The sequence below is a fragment of the Embiotoca jacksoni genome, unplaced genomic scaffold, assembly GCF_022577435.1.
Source record: "Embiotoca jacksoni isolate LCO1_2020_lvr unplaced genomic scaffold, fEmbJac1.0.p SCAF_9, whole genome shotgun sequence".
NCBI classification, from domain to species: domain Eukaryota; kingdom Metazoa; phylum Chordata; class Actinopteri; family Embiotocidae; genus Embiotoca; species Embiotoca jacksoni.
The window spans coordinates 6,262,715-6,279,977 of record NW_027185447.1 but is presented as its reverse complement, the minus strand read 5'-3'; the positions used below and the strand labels follow the sequence as shown (position 1 = coordinate 6,279,977).

The window sequence follows — 17,263 nt, the reverse complement described above, 5'->3', positions numbered from 1 at the left end:
TGAAGATATTGTTGACTATTGCACGTTTCTGTAAATAAATGCCTTTTTTGAATCATCGTAAAATTATGCTATTGTTACTTGAGTGATTACACTGGTTTTCAGCTTGACATCTTGTCAGGTTTGTTATAAAATCGTGTTCAAGAACCAATGACCTTTGACCTCCCTATCGAAGCTGAAAGAAGAACCTGAAGAATCATAATGTCACAACAAGAGATGACGTACAGACCAGCAGAAAAAGTGACACTTTACAATACTTGACAAAATCACAAATCTCCATGACGGTGTGTTTTAAATGTGTTTTATGCAACACAAACATAAAGACATGAAGTCGTCTAATCCACTAAACTCAATAATAAGGTCAGCACTAAACAAAGAATTATGTAAGCAATAGATTATGAAACTGGGCATCGTGTGGCCTCGGGATCAAAGATGTTGACCACAAAAATCGAGTCTCAACAGGAACCTTCATGTCACGTCACCACATCCCATCTCTCCCCCCTCTTTTCCTGTCTGTTGTCTGCACACTATCTACCAAATACAAGTGAACCTAAACATACTAATGAATAATAAACATAGTGATAAACAAAGAACTTTGACTTAACTACAACGATGAAGTGGAAGAGGAAACCCACTGACTTCAACTGCAGATACTGTCAGCCAGTAAAGCAACGCCCTGATGAACTCCTGAAGTCAGACAACTCTTCAGAGAAAAGAGACTTGGAGGACTGAAGTAAAGCTTCACTGTCTCTCTCTCTCTCTCTCTCTCTCTCTCTCTCTCTCTCTCTCTCTCTTCGCCTGACTATTGTGATGCTGTTGTCATTTTCAATTTGAGCTCAAGGTTAGTGCCTATGCACTGGAACATTTCAACTGAATGAAGATCCAGTAACTGACCAAGTAATGGGTCTAAAAGAGAAACTGGAGGGTTATGGAAAGGTAAAAGCAAAGATTTCTATTGAAAACTTGTGTGCAGGTTATTGCAATCGGTCAGTACATGCAAGAAAATCATCAAACATCTTGCATCTGAAGGAATTGTGGATTAAATGTGGTCATTAATATCATCAAACTGATGTGAGAGACGGGTGAAGAAATTATACAAAATGCCAACAAAGATTTGTTTCTACTGAAGTAAGGCATTGTTTAAAAGAGGATCCAATATGTGCTTCTCCAAATATGTCAAGAATTTCCATGGTATCTTTCCTCAAGTTTTCCCATCTAGCACAGGTGCACATATACGAGTATAATAAGAGGATACAAATAATAAGTGGATTAAAAAAACATAAAGCCTCAGGCCTCTATGTTAGCAGCAGCTCTGAATGCCACTGTAATTCAATTAAACTGAAATCTGTTGGTGCAATGAGACTCTGTCCTGGCTCATTCTCCTCTCACAACAACACTAATGAAGCCCTTGATGTTCTTCAGTTTGTCGCTATCAAAGTTCACCAGGAGCACGTTGGAGCCAGAACTGCTGGGAATGAACTCAATACGGGCCTTGGCTTCTTGTGCGGCGCCCACGGCTCCAATCCTGCAGGAATCATACAAAGAGCAACATCAGCCAAACTGTTTTATCTCTGTTCGTAAGTACACAGCACAGGCAGAAAGCTGATATTTGTTTTTAAGATGTTCTCACTGTAACTGGGTAACAGAACAGCAGCTTATATTGAGAGCTGAAACTAACATTTCATTTATAACAGAACTAGGCATCCCAGTGTGACAGCTGCAGGGAAACGTTTAGAGGGGTTTTGGGTGAGGTTTGTTTGGCCTTGACTCAAAAGCTACATCAAATTTGATTACAGTACAGACATCTTCTTGTCCATTAAACAGCAGATAAACTGGAATGGGTGACAAGAGTAAAATGGCTCAGTAGAAAACAGTAGGAAAGTATAGAAATCTACGTAACAGTTACTGCTGCATAACACATACTTTGCTGTTATGGGTTTGCCGTCAGTGAGGTTGTTCCCCTCTATGGTGAAGCTGCAGTCCTGCAGCGGTTCTGGTAAAGGGTTCAACAGGGTCAGCTGTACCGTCACAGACTGGTTCACTGTGGCCTCTCCCTCCAGCTGCAGAGAAAGGTTTAGGAAAACAGGTTTCATAAAGTAAGAGTTAATATAGAAATGCAAATGTTTAAAAGTATCATGATAAACCTCTACAATTTAATTACAACTCACCAAATAAAAAAAGAAAACAGGAAACTTTTCAAACACTTTACTTTTCTGTACATGTGGATACCTGAGTCAAGGTTCAAGGTTCAGTATAGATATTCAAGAAGGAGGCTCGAGAGGGTGAACACCCAAGATTAGTGTCAACAATTCAGTATCTGACCAAAGATGAAATATAGTCAAAATCTGCTCTTCTGTTCACGAGTTACGATGTTAAATAATGGACAGAAAAGATTTTCTCCAGAACATTGTCACGTCACAGAGAAGTTGACCTAAGTTGACGTACGTTCGCATAGAATAAGACGTTGCAAAAACATAATGCCCCTGGACATGGCTGCCTTGTGAAAAACAGTTTATTAATGTACTTCATGCTTAAATTTATGTGCACTGATTTCTTGCTACTCAAGTTCAGTTTCGTCCAGGAATGTCAAAACATCATTTACTCACTCAGATATATTCTCCTGAAATGTGACATGTTTTCTGGTTTCTTTCACTGTCCCTCCATCCTTACCTTGATGACTAGTTCTGGCTGATCAAGAACGATAGTCTTCTCAGCCTTGTGTAAAGCAGTCACCTGCTTGTCGATGGCGACGGTTAAGAGACGGATCATCCTGTCGGAGGTGATCGCTGCTCCATAACTATCATACTCCAGTTTGAGTGACAGGCGCCTTTCTGAAAACACACATTTTATGCTTTAAGATATCATTAAGACAATGTCCAATTGAGAAATTGTTTTGACAGATAAATACCTTGTTTCAAAGTGGTACCTCAAATTTTGGGGCATTTCCTAACAATTGGTTAATGTTTTTTGGTGAGTTCATTAAATTCACAGCTCACACTGACATCAGAGCTAACCTTCTCCAGGCGGCACCTCCACTTCAATTGAAGCACGTCCGCAGTTGTCTCCCTGTGTGCCGTTGTAGCCGACCGCTGTGGCTGTGAGCATGAACTTGCAGTCCTTTACATCCATGCTGTCGTTGGTGAGGATAGCGAACACCTCGAAGTTTGAGCCCACGATCATGTTGTCGGAGAGCTTGATCTTAAATGAGAATCATGAGGTGATTTTTGTTTAGGACATTCATGGTCCATCTAATAATAAAATTCATTCAAATGGATTTTACATTTCATTCATCTCGTCTAAACACAATCTGAAACAACATGATTCTGTTTGGATCAATATATCAGCTCTATCTTAATATAAGTAAGGTCCAAAGAATTTCAAAGCTAATTCACTTTGTATAGTTTTATCTCGGGCATAAACAAATCAATACAAACATGAATGTGGTTCATATTTGAATTCACGCCAGTTTGAAAACCACTTGTGAACTGCACGCCTGTCATATTCATCTTGGTTATGTTCAACTTGTGACCGTTTAACTTACTCTGACTTGGCCACAGTCTGCTGTATAACTTTGACACCATTACTGTTTTGTTTCATTTCCTTCTTCTTTCGTTCTGTAGTTTAGACACAGGTGATGTAATCTCTCTGAAGCTCAAATATCGATTTGAGTCCTTTTCTGTGATTTTTGCAGTGGTGTAATGTCACAAAGTAATAATACTTGGTTACAGTACCTAAGTATGTTTTTTTGGAGTATCTGAACTTGAAAGGAATTTTTATATTTCTGTCAACTTTCACTTTTACTAAACAAAATATATATTTTTACTCCAATACATTTGAGATACTTTATTACTACAAAATAAAATTGGAGGGAATTTGATAGCTCAATAATACAGACTGCCCACAAGCAGCTCTGGTGAATCAGTGGTTGGAGCTTGAGAGCTCCATAACCAAGTGCTCTCAAAGACCTGCTTAAGTTTCTACATTGTATTTCCACTCAAGCCAAGGCATGTCTGATGCAAGCAAGTCGCAACAACATCATAATATCTGAACAAGATTAATCTTGATTTTCACTTGTAGCCACAGTGGCCCCGGATACAGTGTCGCTTTAACGCTTGCTTTTTAAAAAAAAAATTACAGCATTTACTTTTACTTCTAAAACTTAAGTACATTTAATAACACAAATTTCCTTTTAATACTTAAGTTAAGTAAACATCGGATACTTTAAGACTTTAACTCAAGTCATTTTCTAATAGGTGACATTATCTTTTACCAAAGTTATTTTCTGGTAAGATATCTGTACTTTTACTCAAGTGTGGCTTTCAGGTACTTTAAACACCACTGGATTTTTGTTTATAGATATACTAGATACATATATATTTACAGTATTTGCTCTCCCCCTGGTACAACTGAATATGTATGAACAGTAAAAACCTTGAGATGGAGTCCTGGCTCTTTTCCCCTCTTCTGTAGCTTGCTGTGGTGCTGGGCCTTCTCATAGACACGCCTCTCGTCCTCGGAGCCTGGAAACCATCAGGATTAAAAACAAGAAATATTTTAAACAAGATTTGACAGAGCAAACAGGTTTTTTTTTCATCTGCACATAGTATCAGGAAAACAGAGCCCTAAATCTTTAAACTGAGGAACTTGGTCATGTGTCTGTATTCATGCAATGTGAGATGTAACATGGGTGTTTACCACAGAAGTAGCATATAGCACATCCCCTGTGCTGTATGTGAAAGGCCAGAAAAATATCAATTCACCGACTCAAAATCACAAATTATTTTAAATAAACAGCGTTATAATCAAAATGAAGATCCAACTTGTATATTTTTAGATATGTTTGAATAAGTCTGTGGTTTGGAGTGGAGTATGTCTGTGCACCTGTGACTCTGCAGTACCTTCTGCATACTTGTACTGGTGTGTGATGTCGTGTCTCATATTTGAGCCCACAGCCTTGGTGCTGATAAAACATCCAACAGACGTGATCGATCCATTGACCCTGACAAACTCTCCGTTTGACTGGCGCACCTTGTCCACGACATCTGCATTAACCTGACCACAGACACAAAATATCATCAAATAATACTGAATATAAAGACAGCCACTAAGCACTGTACAGTTTGAAAACAGGCGCTTAATTCTGAACAAGCGGTTAATACAACAACAGCAGAAAAGTATATTTTTATATACAGTGGTGTGAAAAAGTGTTTGCCCCCTTTACTAATTTCTTATTTTTTTGCAAGTCTGTCACATTTAAATGTTTCAGATCATCAAACAAATTTAAATATTAGTCAAAGATAACACAAGTAAACACAAAATGCAGTTTTTAAATGAAGGTTTTTATTATTAAGGGAGAAAAAAAATCCAAACCCACATGGCCCTGTGTGAAAAAGTGTTTGCCCCCTCCTGTTAAAACATAACTTAACTGTGGTTTATCACACCTGAGTTCAATTTCTCTAGCCACACCCAGGCCTGATTACTGCCACACCTGTTCTCAATCAAGAAATCACTGAAATAGGACCTGCCTGACAAAGTGAAGTCGACCAAAAGATCCTCAAAAGATAGACATCATGCCGAGATCCAAAGAAATTCAGGAACAAATGAGAAAGAAAGTAATTGAGATCTATCAGTCTGGAAAAGGTTATAAAGCCATTTCTAAATCTTTGGGACTCCAGCGAACCACAGTGAGAGCCATTATCCACAAATGGAGAAAACATGGAACAGTGGTGAACCTTCCCAGGAGTGGCCGGCCGACCAAAATTACCCCAAGAGCGCAGCGACGACTCATCCGAGAGGTCACAAGAGACCCCACAACAACATCCAAAGAACTGCAGGCCTCACTTGCCTCAGTTAAGGTCAGTGTTCATGACTCCACCATAAGAAAGAGACTGGGCAGAAATGGCCCGCATGGCAGAGTTCCAAGACCAAAACCACCGCTGAGCAAAAAGAACATTAAGGCTCGTCTCATTTTTGCCAGAAAACATCTTGATGATCCCCAAGACTTTTCTGAAAATACTCTGTGGACTGATGAGACAAAAGTTGAACTTTTTGGAAGGTGTGTGTCCCGTTACATCTGGTGTAAAAGTAACACCGCATTTCAGAAAAATAACATCATACCAACAGTAAAATATGGTGATGGTGGTAGTGTGATGGTCTGGGGCTGTTTTACTGCTTCAGGACCTGGAAGACTTGCTGTGATAAATGGAACCATGAATTCTACTGTCTCCCAAAATATCCTGAAGGAGAATGTCCGGCCGTCTGTTCGTGACCTCAAGCTGAAGCCAACTTGGGTTCTGCAGCGGGACGATGATCCAAAACACACCAGCAAGTCCACCTCTGAATGGCTGAAGAAAAACAAAATGAAGACTTTGGAGTGGCCTAGTCAAAGTCCTGACCTGAATCCTATTGAGATGCTGTGGCATGACCTTAAAAAGGCGGTTCGTGCTAGAAAACCCTCAGATGTGGCTGAATTACAACAACTCTGCAAAGATGAGTCGGCCAACATTCCTCCACAGCTGTAAAAGACTCATTGCAAGTTATCGCAAACGCTTGATTGCAGTTGTTGCTGCTAAGGGTGGCCCAACCAGTTATTAGGTTTACGGGGCAAACACTTTTTCACAAAGGGCAATGTGGGTTTGGATTTTTTTTTTCTCCCTTAATAATAAAAACCTTCATATAAAACCTGCATTTTGTGTTTACTTGTGTTATCTTTGACTAATATTTAAATTTGTTTGATGATCTGAAACATTTAAGTGTGACAAACATGCAAAAAAAAATAAGAAATCAGGAAGGGGGCAAACACTTTTCACACCACTGCACATGCCTCTAATGAGGAGTGTTCACAGTTGTGCTTTTCGACAATACATTTCAATAACAGATTTCAGCAAAGACTCACCTCAGCAAAAACAAATGGAGCATCATATTTCCTGGTCAGCTCGCCTTCCTTGATCGCCTTCAGGGAAGCTGGTCCACAGCAGAAAACACCTGACAGCATCATACATCCACAAAATAGCCCTTTTTAGAAGATTGTTTTTGCTGAGTGTATATTAATACAAAATGCAGAGTCGCCAAAAAAATCCAGAAAGAGAAAAGTCACTATGTGACATGTTCCCAAAAGACTTTACAGCAAGAAAATATAATAACAAAAACCACATTGAAATATCAATCAATGTTAAAATAGTAACAACCTGGCTAATAGCAGCGTGATTATAAACCTAAAGCACTAACTATAAGCAACATTTAGCAACAAAAAAAATGTAACAGCATTTTGTATGTGGGCCCTCCAAAGGGGTCAGATTATTTGTGTTAGGTGCAATTTGTTCAAATAAAACTGAAAAGCTTTAAAGAAGAGAACAATCTCCATGTGAACATGTCAAGCACAATATGCTGTTACAAGTTTGAAGTCGGCCTGATCCAGACCTCAAAGCTGTGACTGTCACAAGTCGAAACTAACCACCATGGTCAAATTTGGTGCCCTCACACGCAAACCCTTATAACAGCTCTTTAAGGCAGTTTTGATGTGTGCTTTTTTTTATTCTAATCATGTCTTTGTCTTCACCTTCACTTGTCTCCTGTGGGGTTGGGTCACTGATTTGCCACCCGTTAAACCGCTGCCCCAAGTCTGGACGAGTCATCCAGCTATCCAACCAAACATGGTAGTTCCTGGAAAAAAATGTTAATATAGAAACTATAACGTGACCCTTTTGCTTAAAACTGTAAAATAATCAATGTTGTATTCATTGACATGGGATTAATGAAAGATCACGTGATAATTAAAAAAAAAAGATATAATGAAAGAGACTATTAACTCACCATATTGAGTCTTTATGAGTAATCATTTTACCATCTTCATCAAACAGTCTTTCTATCACCAGGTCACCAGGTTGGCCGTCGTGACCAGATTCAAAGTTAGTCACCGCTCGACACGGGATGCCCAGAGCACGGGACACTGAAGGAGGACGCACAGTCACACTACATCACACCAGCTTTATAAAGCAAACGTTTGAGACCGTGTCGGTCATCAGAGATAAACAATGAAGGACAGATAGGAACAAAGCCATGAGATTAGATTCAAAATTTAGGGTTTTGATTAAAAAGCTGTGATTGTTGGCAGCAGAGGGCAGCTTGAGGATGCAACTGGCATGAAGCAGTAAGTTATAATGGTGAAGGTCAATTATACAGTGTTGTATGGTGCTGTAGTGAAAGAAATTGTTTCTAAAATGCCTCAAGATAGGTGATAGCCTGTTGGCTAATTTTATTTTTGTTCAATAGAATTTAACAAACAAATTCTCTTGTTCTTGTTTTTCTGTTCAAATTGTTAAGATCACATTAAAACATGTGAATATTATATTTCTAAAACAAAATAACCAAATCTCAAAAGCTTAAACCACGTAGGAAAATTGAACAAGTGCGTGAATTGATACATAAATGAATGATTAAAAAAACAAATGAAATGACCATATGAACTGCCCACTGTGCTCCAACCTGTGATTCCAACAGCAGCAAAGACCCAACACTGGCCAAAGCGGACGGGACCACTTTGTGTCCACCGACGCAGAATATCCCCACTGCCGAGCCACTCTCCTGGATCAACCCCACCAGTATAATCTTTCCACTTCCCCACCAGCACGCCCCAGTCATCATTACTGTTGATCTGTGGCCGAAGGCAGAGAGCAGAGAGAAAACACTGAGAAGAAGAGGAGCATAAGTGAACATTGCAGAGAAATGAGCAGGCATCAAAGTTTTAATTAACATTAAATTGAACTAAATATTTTCAGAATAATTTCACATTCCATCAATGAGGGACATTTACTATTTAATTTATTTATTTTAAATTAGTATGTACAAAATGTGATTGTTTATTTGCTTTTCTTCACAAGATGTTCAAGGTAACACTCCCTTAAATGCTGAGATTTTTTATTTTATCTTTTTACCCTGATTGTTTTTTCAAAGGGGCAGGACATTAAAAAGGAGGACAGTGTTGGATTTAAAAAAAAAATGTGAACAACGAAAGTTTTGTCAAGTTAAAAGATACAGATCAGCGCTAACTGATTAAAGCACATAGGGTTGAAAAGGTAAATATAGACCATTATGACACGTTTGTAATGCTGCCATTAAAAGTGCACTCTCAACACTCTATACCATATAACCTAAATATAGTGCATGATCTTTTCATGGTTATCAAATTGTCTGGAAATATCCCTGATTTCTTGTACAATGACAGCAACTGAAGACACCCAGTAAAAATAGCCCTGGATTTCTCTTCACTATTTTGCCATGCAGCAGCAGAAATAACATGCTGACAGACCATCATTTATTTGTTAGTTATTACAATGCTCTCTGCCGCTTGTTTGGAGTGAGCATGCAGGCTGGCTTTCTTTTATGCTGCTTTGTATCACAAAGGTTTCTGGGGGAGAAGCGAGAGTTTGAAAAGAAGGACAAAGGTTGGCCCGCACAACGATAAAACACAGTGAATACTAAAGAGCAGACAGAGTTTTCTGATGCACCACGGTAATCTTAAACTAAAAGCATCCTCGGGCTCTCCCTCCTTCCTATAGTGAACAAAAGCAGACCTACCATGGCACTCAGCACTCTGGTCACATAGACAGGATTTCCCCGGGCAGAGCAGTCCTTATCAGCATCAGAGAAATATTTTGGGTTGTTATCCAGAATCTTCAGACAGATATCCAAAATTCCTGCTTGAAACTGCACACAAACAGAAGAGAAAACTACTTTATTATACCAATGTTATTAATAAAATCTTATGTTTGATAACTGTTTATAAAGAAACAGTCTTTCTTATTGAAGGATTTGTAGACATTTTTATGTTTTACTTAAACTTACTAAACTCATTGTAATGTTTGACACTGACAGCGTATGACCTACTGCCTACCTGTCCAAAGTTCCAGGGTAACCGAGTGATTCTCGTACATGTTCCTTTGAAGAGCACCCCATACTGTGCCAAAACATACTCCTGCCTCCTCGTCTCATCGTTCATATAAACAGCATCTCCTGTTAGTCAGAAAAAACATTCAGACCATCCTACAGCAATAGCACATACAGTAAATGTCTCACGTTTGGATCATTTGGAAGAGACGGCTGTGGTAGATAGGTGTTTAGAAGTTTGGTTTAGTGGTAAGTTACGTAAAGACAAGAAAGGAAATATAATTTTCAGGTTTGACTGACAGAGCAGTTTAACCTAAAACATGTATAACTCATAGAGGTCACTTTCAAGACAATAGTCTGTACTCACTGGGGCACCAAGCATTGAAAAGCAGGATGAACTGTCCTAAACTGGTTTTCTGGCCCTTCTGGTCCACACTCAGGGAATAGAGCCCGATGGGGGCGTCAGGAGAGGAATTGAGGGACACAGTTAGTGTGTTTTCAGATGGATCATTAGCAGCAGATGCACTCCACTCAGTCTCTGAAGTAGAGTCATGTAGACAGAATAAAACCTTGGTGTCTGATTCTTCTCTGGGTAATGGACCTGGAGACACAGAAATGGACATAAACTGTGATTCTAAATCCAGATGAGAGACTCAAATATTTCAGCCAGGTTTAACCTTGTATTAAAGAAAGAAATAGGCCTACATTTTTAATCTACAAGTGATGCTCTAAAATAGTCTGAGCAAATATGTCACAGACTATTCCTGAGACCACAACCCAACCCGGCAGAGCCTGAGATTCACAACGTTTGAATGAATAAACTCAATATGGACAGAGAAGAATGTATTAATATGGGAGGAGGTCAGGGAGGCGGGGCAGATTGGCATCGGATCCGTGGCGGCTGGTTGCAGAGCGATGTGGAGTTCACGGAGCAGGTAGGATGAATGAAGGCTGGCACGGTTATAAAGCCCACTAATTGGGACGGACTGGAGCCTTTGAATGATTAGACGTGAAAGGAGCTAAAGACAGACTCCACGCCCGCCTGAATTACAGAGAAACTCCATATTCTTGAGAAAACAACAACTGCTAATGCATAAACACAGTGTCTCAATAATTATTTGTCTCACACATATACAAAATAAAAAAACACTGATGTGTACCAGTTTCAACGATGAGAGTGAAGCTGGATTGGCCCGGTTTGAAGTCTGTGTTGCTGCCTGGTGTCAGGTGTATAATGATATTGAAGGGCTGTCCCCTTCTGATAACCAGACGCTTCCCTCCATACAGCTGTGTGTGATGGCTGCTGTGGTTGCTGTCAATGTCCAGATCACAGCGCTCAATGCCCAACACTGTGCATAGATACAAAGACAAAAAAACAACTTGTCACATCAGTAGAAAAAACATTTGCACCATTGTGGACAAACTTCATAACCCGATGACTCTATTAAAAGTTGAGTAACACTGAATCTGCAGCGGAGAATGTCCTGCTGATGATTTCTTGTGATTTATCATCTGTGAGGAAACTTTGAGCTGTAGATCAATGTCCCAGATCTGAGATATCTCATGTCATCCACCAGAATGGTGCTCATCACATTTCACTCATGGCTCTCAATCTGACACTCAAAGTAGACTTTGAAGAAACACCAAGAGAAACTGTATGTTCACTTATAAAGATTACACTTCATAAACAAGTTAACACCTGTACTACAATTTGAAACAAACAGTTTTCCTTACCTTCACTCATATCTGCAGTGAACTTCGTGTCCCTCGACTTCTGTGTGGAGAGCGACTTTAGCTGCAGCTTTATTGGTTAATGTCCCTGCAGTGTAACAGCCCTTGAGAGATATTTGTAGCATGTGAAACCTGATCAGGACACCCCCATGTGTCTGGTCCTCACATCACTAATTCTATTATAAGACAGGCAGGGGAGACACACTTACAACACTCGTTAGGGCCCGAGCACCGATGGTGTGAAAGCTCTCATGTTATTCAAGGAATTATTTTTATTTTTCTGGTTCCTTATTATTATTCTCCTCCAAGTGATTTGCCTTTTTGGAGGCTTTATCATATTCAAAACCTCATCAAAGTGCATACACACATGTCTCCCGGGGAAAATGTCGTCCTCTGGTGGAGTCGCGAGTGGGCGTGGCCAAATGGCTCGAGAGCGCCACCTAGAGATGCCCCGGCGGCCACATTTACCTAAATTCATGAAATCCGGTGGACATGTGTATCACACCTCGACGCACAAAAAAGTTATATTGCACCATTACGTCAACTCGACAGGAAGTCCACCATTTTAAATTTAGTCGCCATTTTGAGCGATTGTTCGACGTTGTTCTTTAACGAACTTGTCCTCGGGGTTTGGTCACACCGACTTGAATATATTTCTATGAACAGTTAACATGTTTGGGATTAAATCTTATCAAAAGAATTCGTTTTCGTCGATATGTGCGGCCATGTTGAGGGCCTCGCCATGAAACTCTAAGTTTCTTTAGATCGTGTACATGGACCTACCTTCTCCAAACATCACAGGTATGATAATGGTCGAGCCCCAAAGACTCTGTGTGGTAATATTCGCTCAGAGTCATAGCGCCCCCTGGTGGACACTGGAAATGACACTTTTCATACTTTCACGTTCTCCGTCGAGCTGGTTGATCACATGAACGTAAAGTCGGGTCACAATAACCTGAACATGTAGTTGATGATATGTTGAGACATTCCTTCGACTTTGTCAATGGGCGTCGCCGTGACGCTGCGGCAAAGTTGGAGGTCTCGCCGTAACACAGGAAGTTGATGTTTAAGGTCAAAGGCTGCTTGAAACCTCACGAAACGTGTGACATACATCCGGCGTGGTGAGACGACACATCTGATGTGTTTGGCGAGTGGGCGTGGCCAAACGGCTCAAAGGAGCATGAAACCCTCTGGACTGAAGTGGTCTATCCCAGATACAGATGCTGGTCCTGTGTGTTGGCTTCTGATTTTTATGACGGTAATAAATAAAATCTTCTCTTCTTTGATCCCTGCATATCAATAATTGTACAAAATGTATAGGACAGAAGATCACACAAAATGTATTTTAAATGTATCCCTTGACCACATACGTCACTCTGTGTTGATGTAGAAACACACAGACTCATGACTGAATGTAAATGAAGAGCCTGTTTTTAACAGTTAAATAACAGTATAGTCTATAAACATGTAACATGTATTGAGTGACAGTTTATCAATCATATAAAAACACATGCCTTAGAAAAAACTGGTTATTTTTTAGGACTGTTTCGGGGAATTTTTTTGAATGTGTTGCAGCACATTAAGTAACACTCATTCCTTTTCTGAGCTGCATATTGTCAGGACATTCAAATAAAAGATGTTTTTAAGGCCTATAACAGCTGATGCCGAGTTCAAAAGAATTTATTTTGGGAGATATGAAAATGTTTTCTCGGGGTAAAAGGACTAAGAAACACATTGTGGACAAATGTTGTGTGTGACTGACCCATTCATGATCACCCATGTAGCAGTATCTTCCTGTCTTGCATGGGTCAGTCACGTGATCAAGATAACCACATATGGATGACCGAGGTGTGATACAGACACACCAAAATCCCCCTAACCAGACCCAGAGACCAGACGAGGCAACACCAAATATTTGTTTTACTCAGACGATCCGTCCATCTGCAGGGCGACAGGAGATTCTGCAACAATATTCAAAGCCCAATTTATTCTTATTGCAGGGGCCATTGCTAACAATGATGATTATCATCATCACTTTCTTTATATCTTCACAAATCAGAATTAAAAACAGCATTAAACAAAAGACAAACATTTTAATTCACAATGAAAACAAATAAAACGGTTGATTAATGAATGAATTGGCTTAAAATATTCAAAACAATAATAAAACCGAGAAACCTAATACAGACACATACTAGACACATATTAATGCTGGAAGAATGCACGCCTGTCATTAGGACAAAAATTGGATTCAGTGTCTTTCCCGTTGACACTTTGACGTGCGGACGTGAGCCACAGCCGCATCAATACAGGCACGAACACGCATGTAAACCTCTTCAGACCTTTCCTTCTACTATCATTAAACAACATGAGAGAGACCATCTTCTTCAGCTCATACAGTAATTCAGCAGGTTGCTTTATTTAACCTTCACCTGTGTCTGAGCAGTAGCCAGATGTGGAGGTTTGGGGGCGACACCTGGCTTCTTTCTGTTCACTGCTGGTAAGCCGTTTCTCCTCAGGCTGGGGGTCCGACAAATCGGTGGATGGGCCTTTGAACTCTGGGACACAAAGGAGGAGTCCTCCACCACCTCTCCACTGATGGCAGACAGGCAGCTGCGCTCTGAGCTGCTGAAGAGATTCAAGCAGTCCCCAGATGACTCAGAGCTGTCGACTAAAGCAGAAACATAACAAGTGTAATTGACACCAAAACTGATACAAGTTCATTTTACATTGTGATGCACACATGAAAAGAAACGTGAGGACAAAATGTTCATCACCTTGATATGGTACATGTTGGTTGAAATGCTTTCTAGTTTGTTTGACACTGTGTCATCAGATGGCACCAAACAAAAACAAAAATATACCCTATTCCTTTAGGCTGATCATCATATAAACACTCAATTTGATCTGATTTCTCTGACTGAATTCAAATGTTCATTAAGTGTCTGAAGTGCTTTAAAGTCAACAGCAAACAGATCCGTAAAAAACAGTTCACAAAAACATAAAATAAACGTACTCAGAGGATGGTGGGTTTTCCACTGTTCACAGTTCCCATGAAGATGATGCTGATGAAGATGATGGTTGTCCAGTTCATTTTCCGTCCCAGCTTCGGGAGAGGAGCAGACGCCCGGATGGGTGTCCACTCCCTGTGACTGGTTCCCGGGGTAACCTGCCGGGGGCAGTGAGCCACGGCCAGATGAGGAAGACGAATGGCTGATGGTGGTGGAGGCGGTGCTGCCGGAGCCAATGGACTGTGGTCGGGATAATCTAAACCCCTGTGTGGACAACATGCCACAGGGACTGAAGACACACATACATAGATGTCATCAGTGAGAAAATAATAGGCCGAGTCAGTGAGCACTGAGGGCTGTTGCAGTTATTTCACAAACACATTTTAGTTTTGTTAAATTTAGCCACTTTCTTAGCTGGATTTTGTTAAGATAACAAAAACAACAAAATCTAGTTGCATTAATAGCTGCAGCAAATTCAATGGCAATCAAGCCAATGTTCAGCCAAGACAAACGATGGTGTACAGCCAACCACTCATCCTACTTTAACATCCCTAGAGCCACACTGCAACGTCATTTACAAACTAGTAATTCAATTAACTAGTAAAGTAAAAACTCATTATTTATCAGAGAAAATTCAAAAGTTGGTCAAAAGAAAATCTGAAGGACACTTAGTCATGTTTTTTTTTTTTTTTAAATAAGTGGTTTAAATCATTTGGTTAAACTTGTCTTTGATGTTGTTATTCTGCCCTGATTAAGCCTGTTACAAAGCTGTATCAAGCCATGCTAATGGATTAAACTATTCATTTGAAAAACATGAAATGTTATTTTTTTACTGACAAAATATATATGCCACAAAGAAGGAAAATAATACTGTAAGATAACCCTGAATGCTCATGTGAGGTCCTGGTTTACTGGGACACACACTAGTATCTGTGGATTTGATGTGTTATGAACAGGTTTCCCACTCAAAGTCAAATGTCAAATTCCCTGACTTTTACTCATTAAAAAGTTGAATTTCCATCAACAATAATGAATGGTAAAACAGTCCGCATTTCGTTTGATCACAAAAAACAAAAAACAAAAATCCAGCTGCATTGTTTTACCAACAGCCATTTGCAACCTTTACTTACTCATTCACAGGTATTATCAGTATAAAATGTTAATTTTTTTAAAACTTCTTAAACAATGAACTGATCAAAATTCTTCTTCTTAAATGGGAACATAATGAATGAATTTCCTGGTACTGTACCCGCCTGCACTGTAGGTGTGGCTCTAAAGGGCTCTCTCCAATATTTTCAACAGTATTTTCACAAACTTTACATCTGGCTTTTCTGTCTTAACATCCAAACTTTGAAGTCTTCTGCCAAAGCTCTTGAAATTTACATTTTCCTGGCATGTTTGCCTTCATCAGTAGCTACAAGAAAAAACCTTTCTTGAGTGACTGTTGATAAGCAGAAAGGGGATAAAAGCACTGAGGAAACAAGCTGCATTACAACTGTATATTATATAGACAAATACTTCATGGAAATGAGAAATGAAATTGAAATCTGCTACAAACATAATTCCATGATATTCCATGACTTGGCTCAAAAAAATGATCGAATCTGCAGACTTTCCATGCCTGAAATAGACTTTATGTAACCCCCTGATATTCCACAAATTACATGAACAGTGGAAACCCTGCATAAATGATATGGGACTGAATTTAGTTTTAAGTTAAAGTGTTGTGTGTTCAGCTGCTTACTTCTCCCAGGCAGGACTCAGCTGATGGCTCGGTCACAAATTGCAGCATCACTTGGTTGAATATCCATGAAAGGTTTGCGGCCCATTCCCATGAACACCCTCTCCTGCATCCGCAGCTCTGCAGCATAAAGTATATTCACAATGTTTTTAAACCTGTAAAGCTATCTGTAAACTGTTCTCCATGTAAGTGCTAAATAAAAACAGTATGTTGTTGTTACTCCCTCTACTGTGAGCGGCCTGATCCCACAGTATGCTCTCCAGGTCAGTGATCCAGGCTTTCTTCACCTCCACGCTGGAGGCCCTGAGGGTGTAGGTGTCCTCACTTTTCCTCCTGCGGAACCAGATCTCAAAACACAGACCGCTCACAGTAGAGTTATGGGTCATCCCAATGTCGCTGGTCTGGGAGAGAAAACACAAAGAGAGACACAGAAATGACACCGACAGATATGGTCATATGTGGTTTGGTGGCAGATCAAAATATTTGGCACTGTGAGGTGTGACTACAACCTTTTAAACAGAATATACTAAATACATTCAAGCTAAATAAGGGTGATTATTAAGACTCTGGTAGCCTTTGTATAAACAAGCACGAGCTCAGACCTTGAATGACTGCTTGTAGACGAAAACATCATTTCCAACAGCTGTTCTCTTGGTCTTGCCGAAGAGAATCAGATCCTCAAAGAGGAAGATGCGGCGGACACGTTTCTTCTTCTTAAAAAAAACTGTGAATTCGTCCTGGCGGACCAGCTGGCCCTGCTCTTTTAAATTCACCTGACAGGGAAGACGGACATAGCGCAGGCGGTTAATGTTATTTACCTACTGTGATTCAGGTATGTGTTATCTGTCATTTCAATATCTTACATCACAGTCCTGGATGGCGTCCATGGTAAGCAAAT

General features: G+C 39.9%; 1 protein-coding gene and 1 pseudogene across 1 annotated transcript; both read right to left on the bottom strand.

Moving 5' to 3' along the window:
• Window positions 1-932: 932 nt before the first annotated feature.
• Window positions 933-11,626, bottom strand: LOC138192841 (protein-glutamine gamma-glutamyltransferase 2-like; annotated as a pseudogene).
• A 2,454-nt stretch (window positions 11,627-14,080) lies between these two features.
• LOC138193504 (puratrophin-1-like) lies at window positions 14,081-17,263 on the bottom strand. The gene is made up of 5 exons (XM_069141614.1): window positions 17,229-17,263; window positions 16,968-17,138; window positions 16,369-16,766; window positions 14,630-14,913; window positions 14,081-14,284 (listed from the first exon to the last, which is right to left on the bottom strand). Exons 1-3 carry the CDS (start codon window positions 17,250-17,252, stop codon window positions 16,515-16,517), a joined length of 447 nt encoding a protein of 148 aa, XP_068997715.1. The 5' UTR covers window positions 17,253-17,263; the 3' UTR covers window positions 14,081-14,284; window positions 14,630-14,913; window positions 16,369-16,514.

Excerpts from the sequence above, each read along its gene's own strand:
- LOC138193504 (XM_069141614.1), bottom strand. The coding sequence starts at position 17,252 with ATGGACGCCATCCAGGACTGTGAT. Across the intron at positions 17,139-17,228 it reads ACGCCATCCAGGACTGTGAT|GTGAATTTAAAAGAGCAGGG; the intron begins GTAAGATATTGA and ends CTTCCCTGTCAG. Across the intron at positions 16,767-16,967 it reads TCTACAAGCAGTCATTCAAG|ACCAGCGACATTGGGATGAC; the intron begins GTCTGAGCTCGT and ends TTTCTCTCCCAG.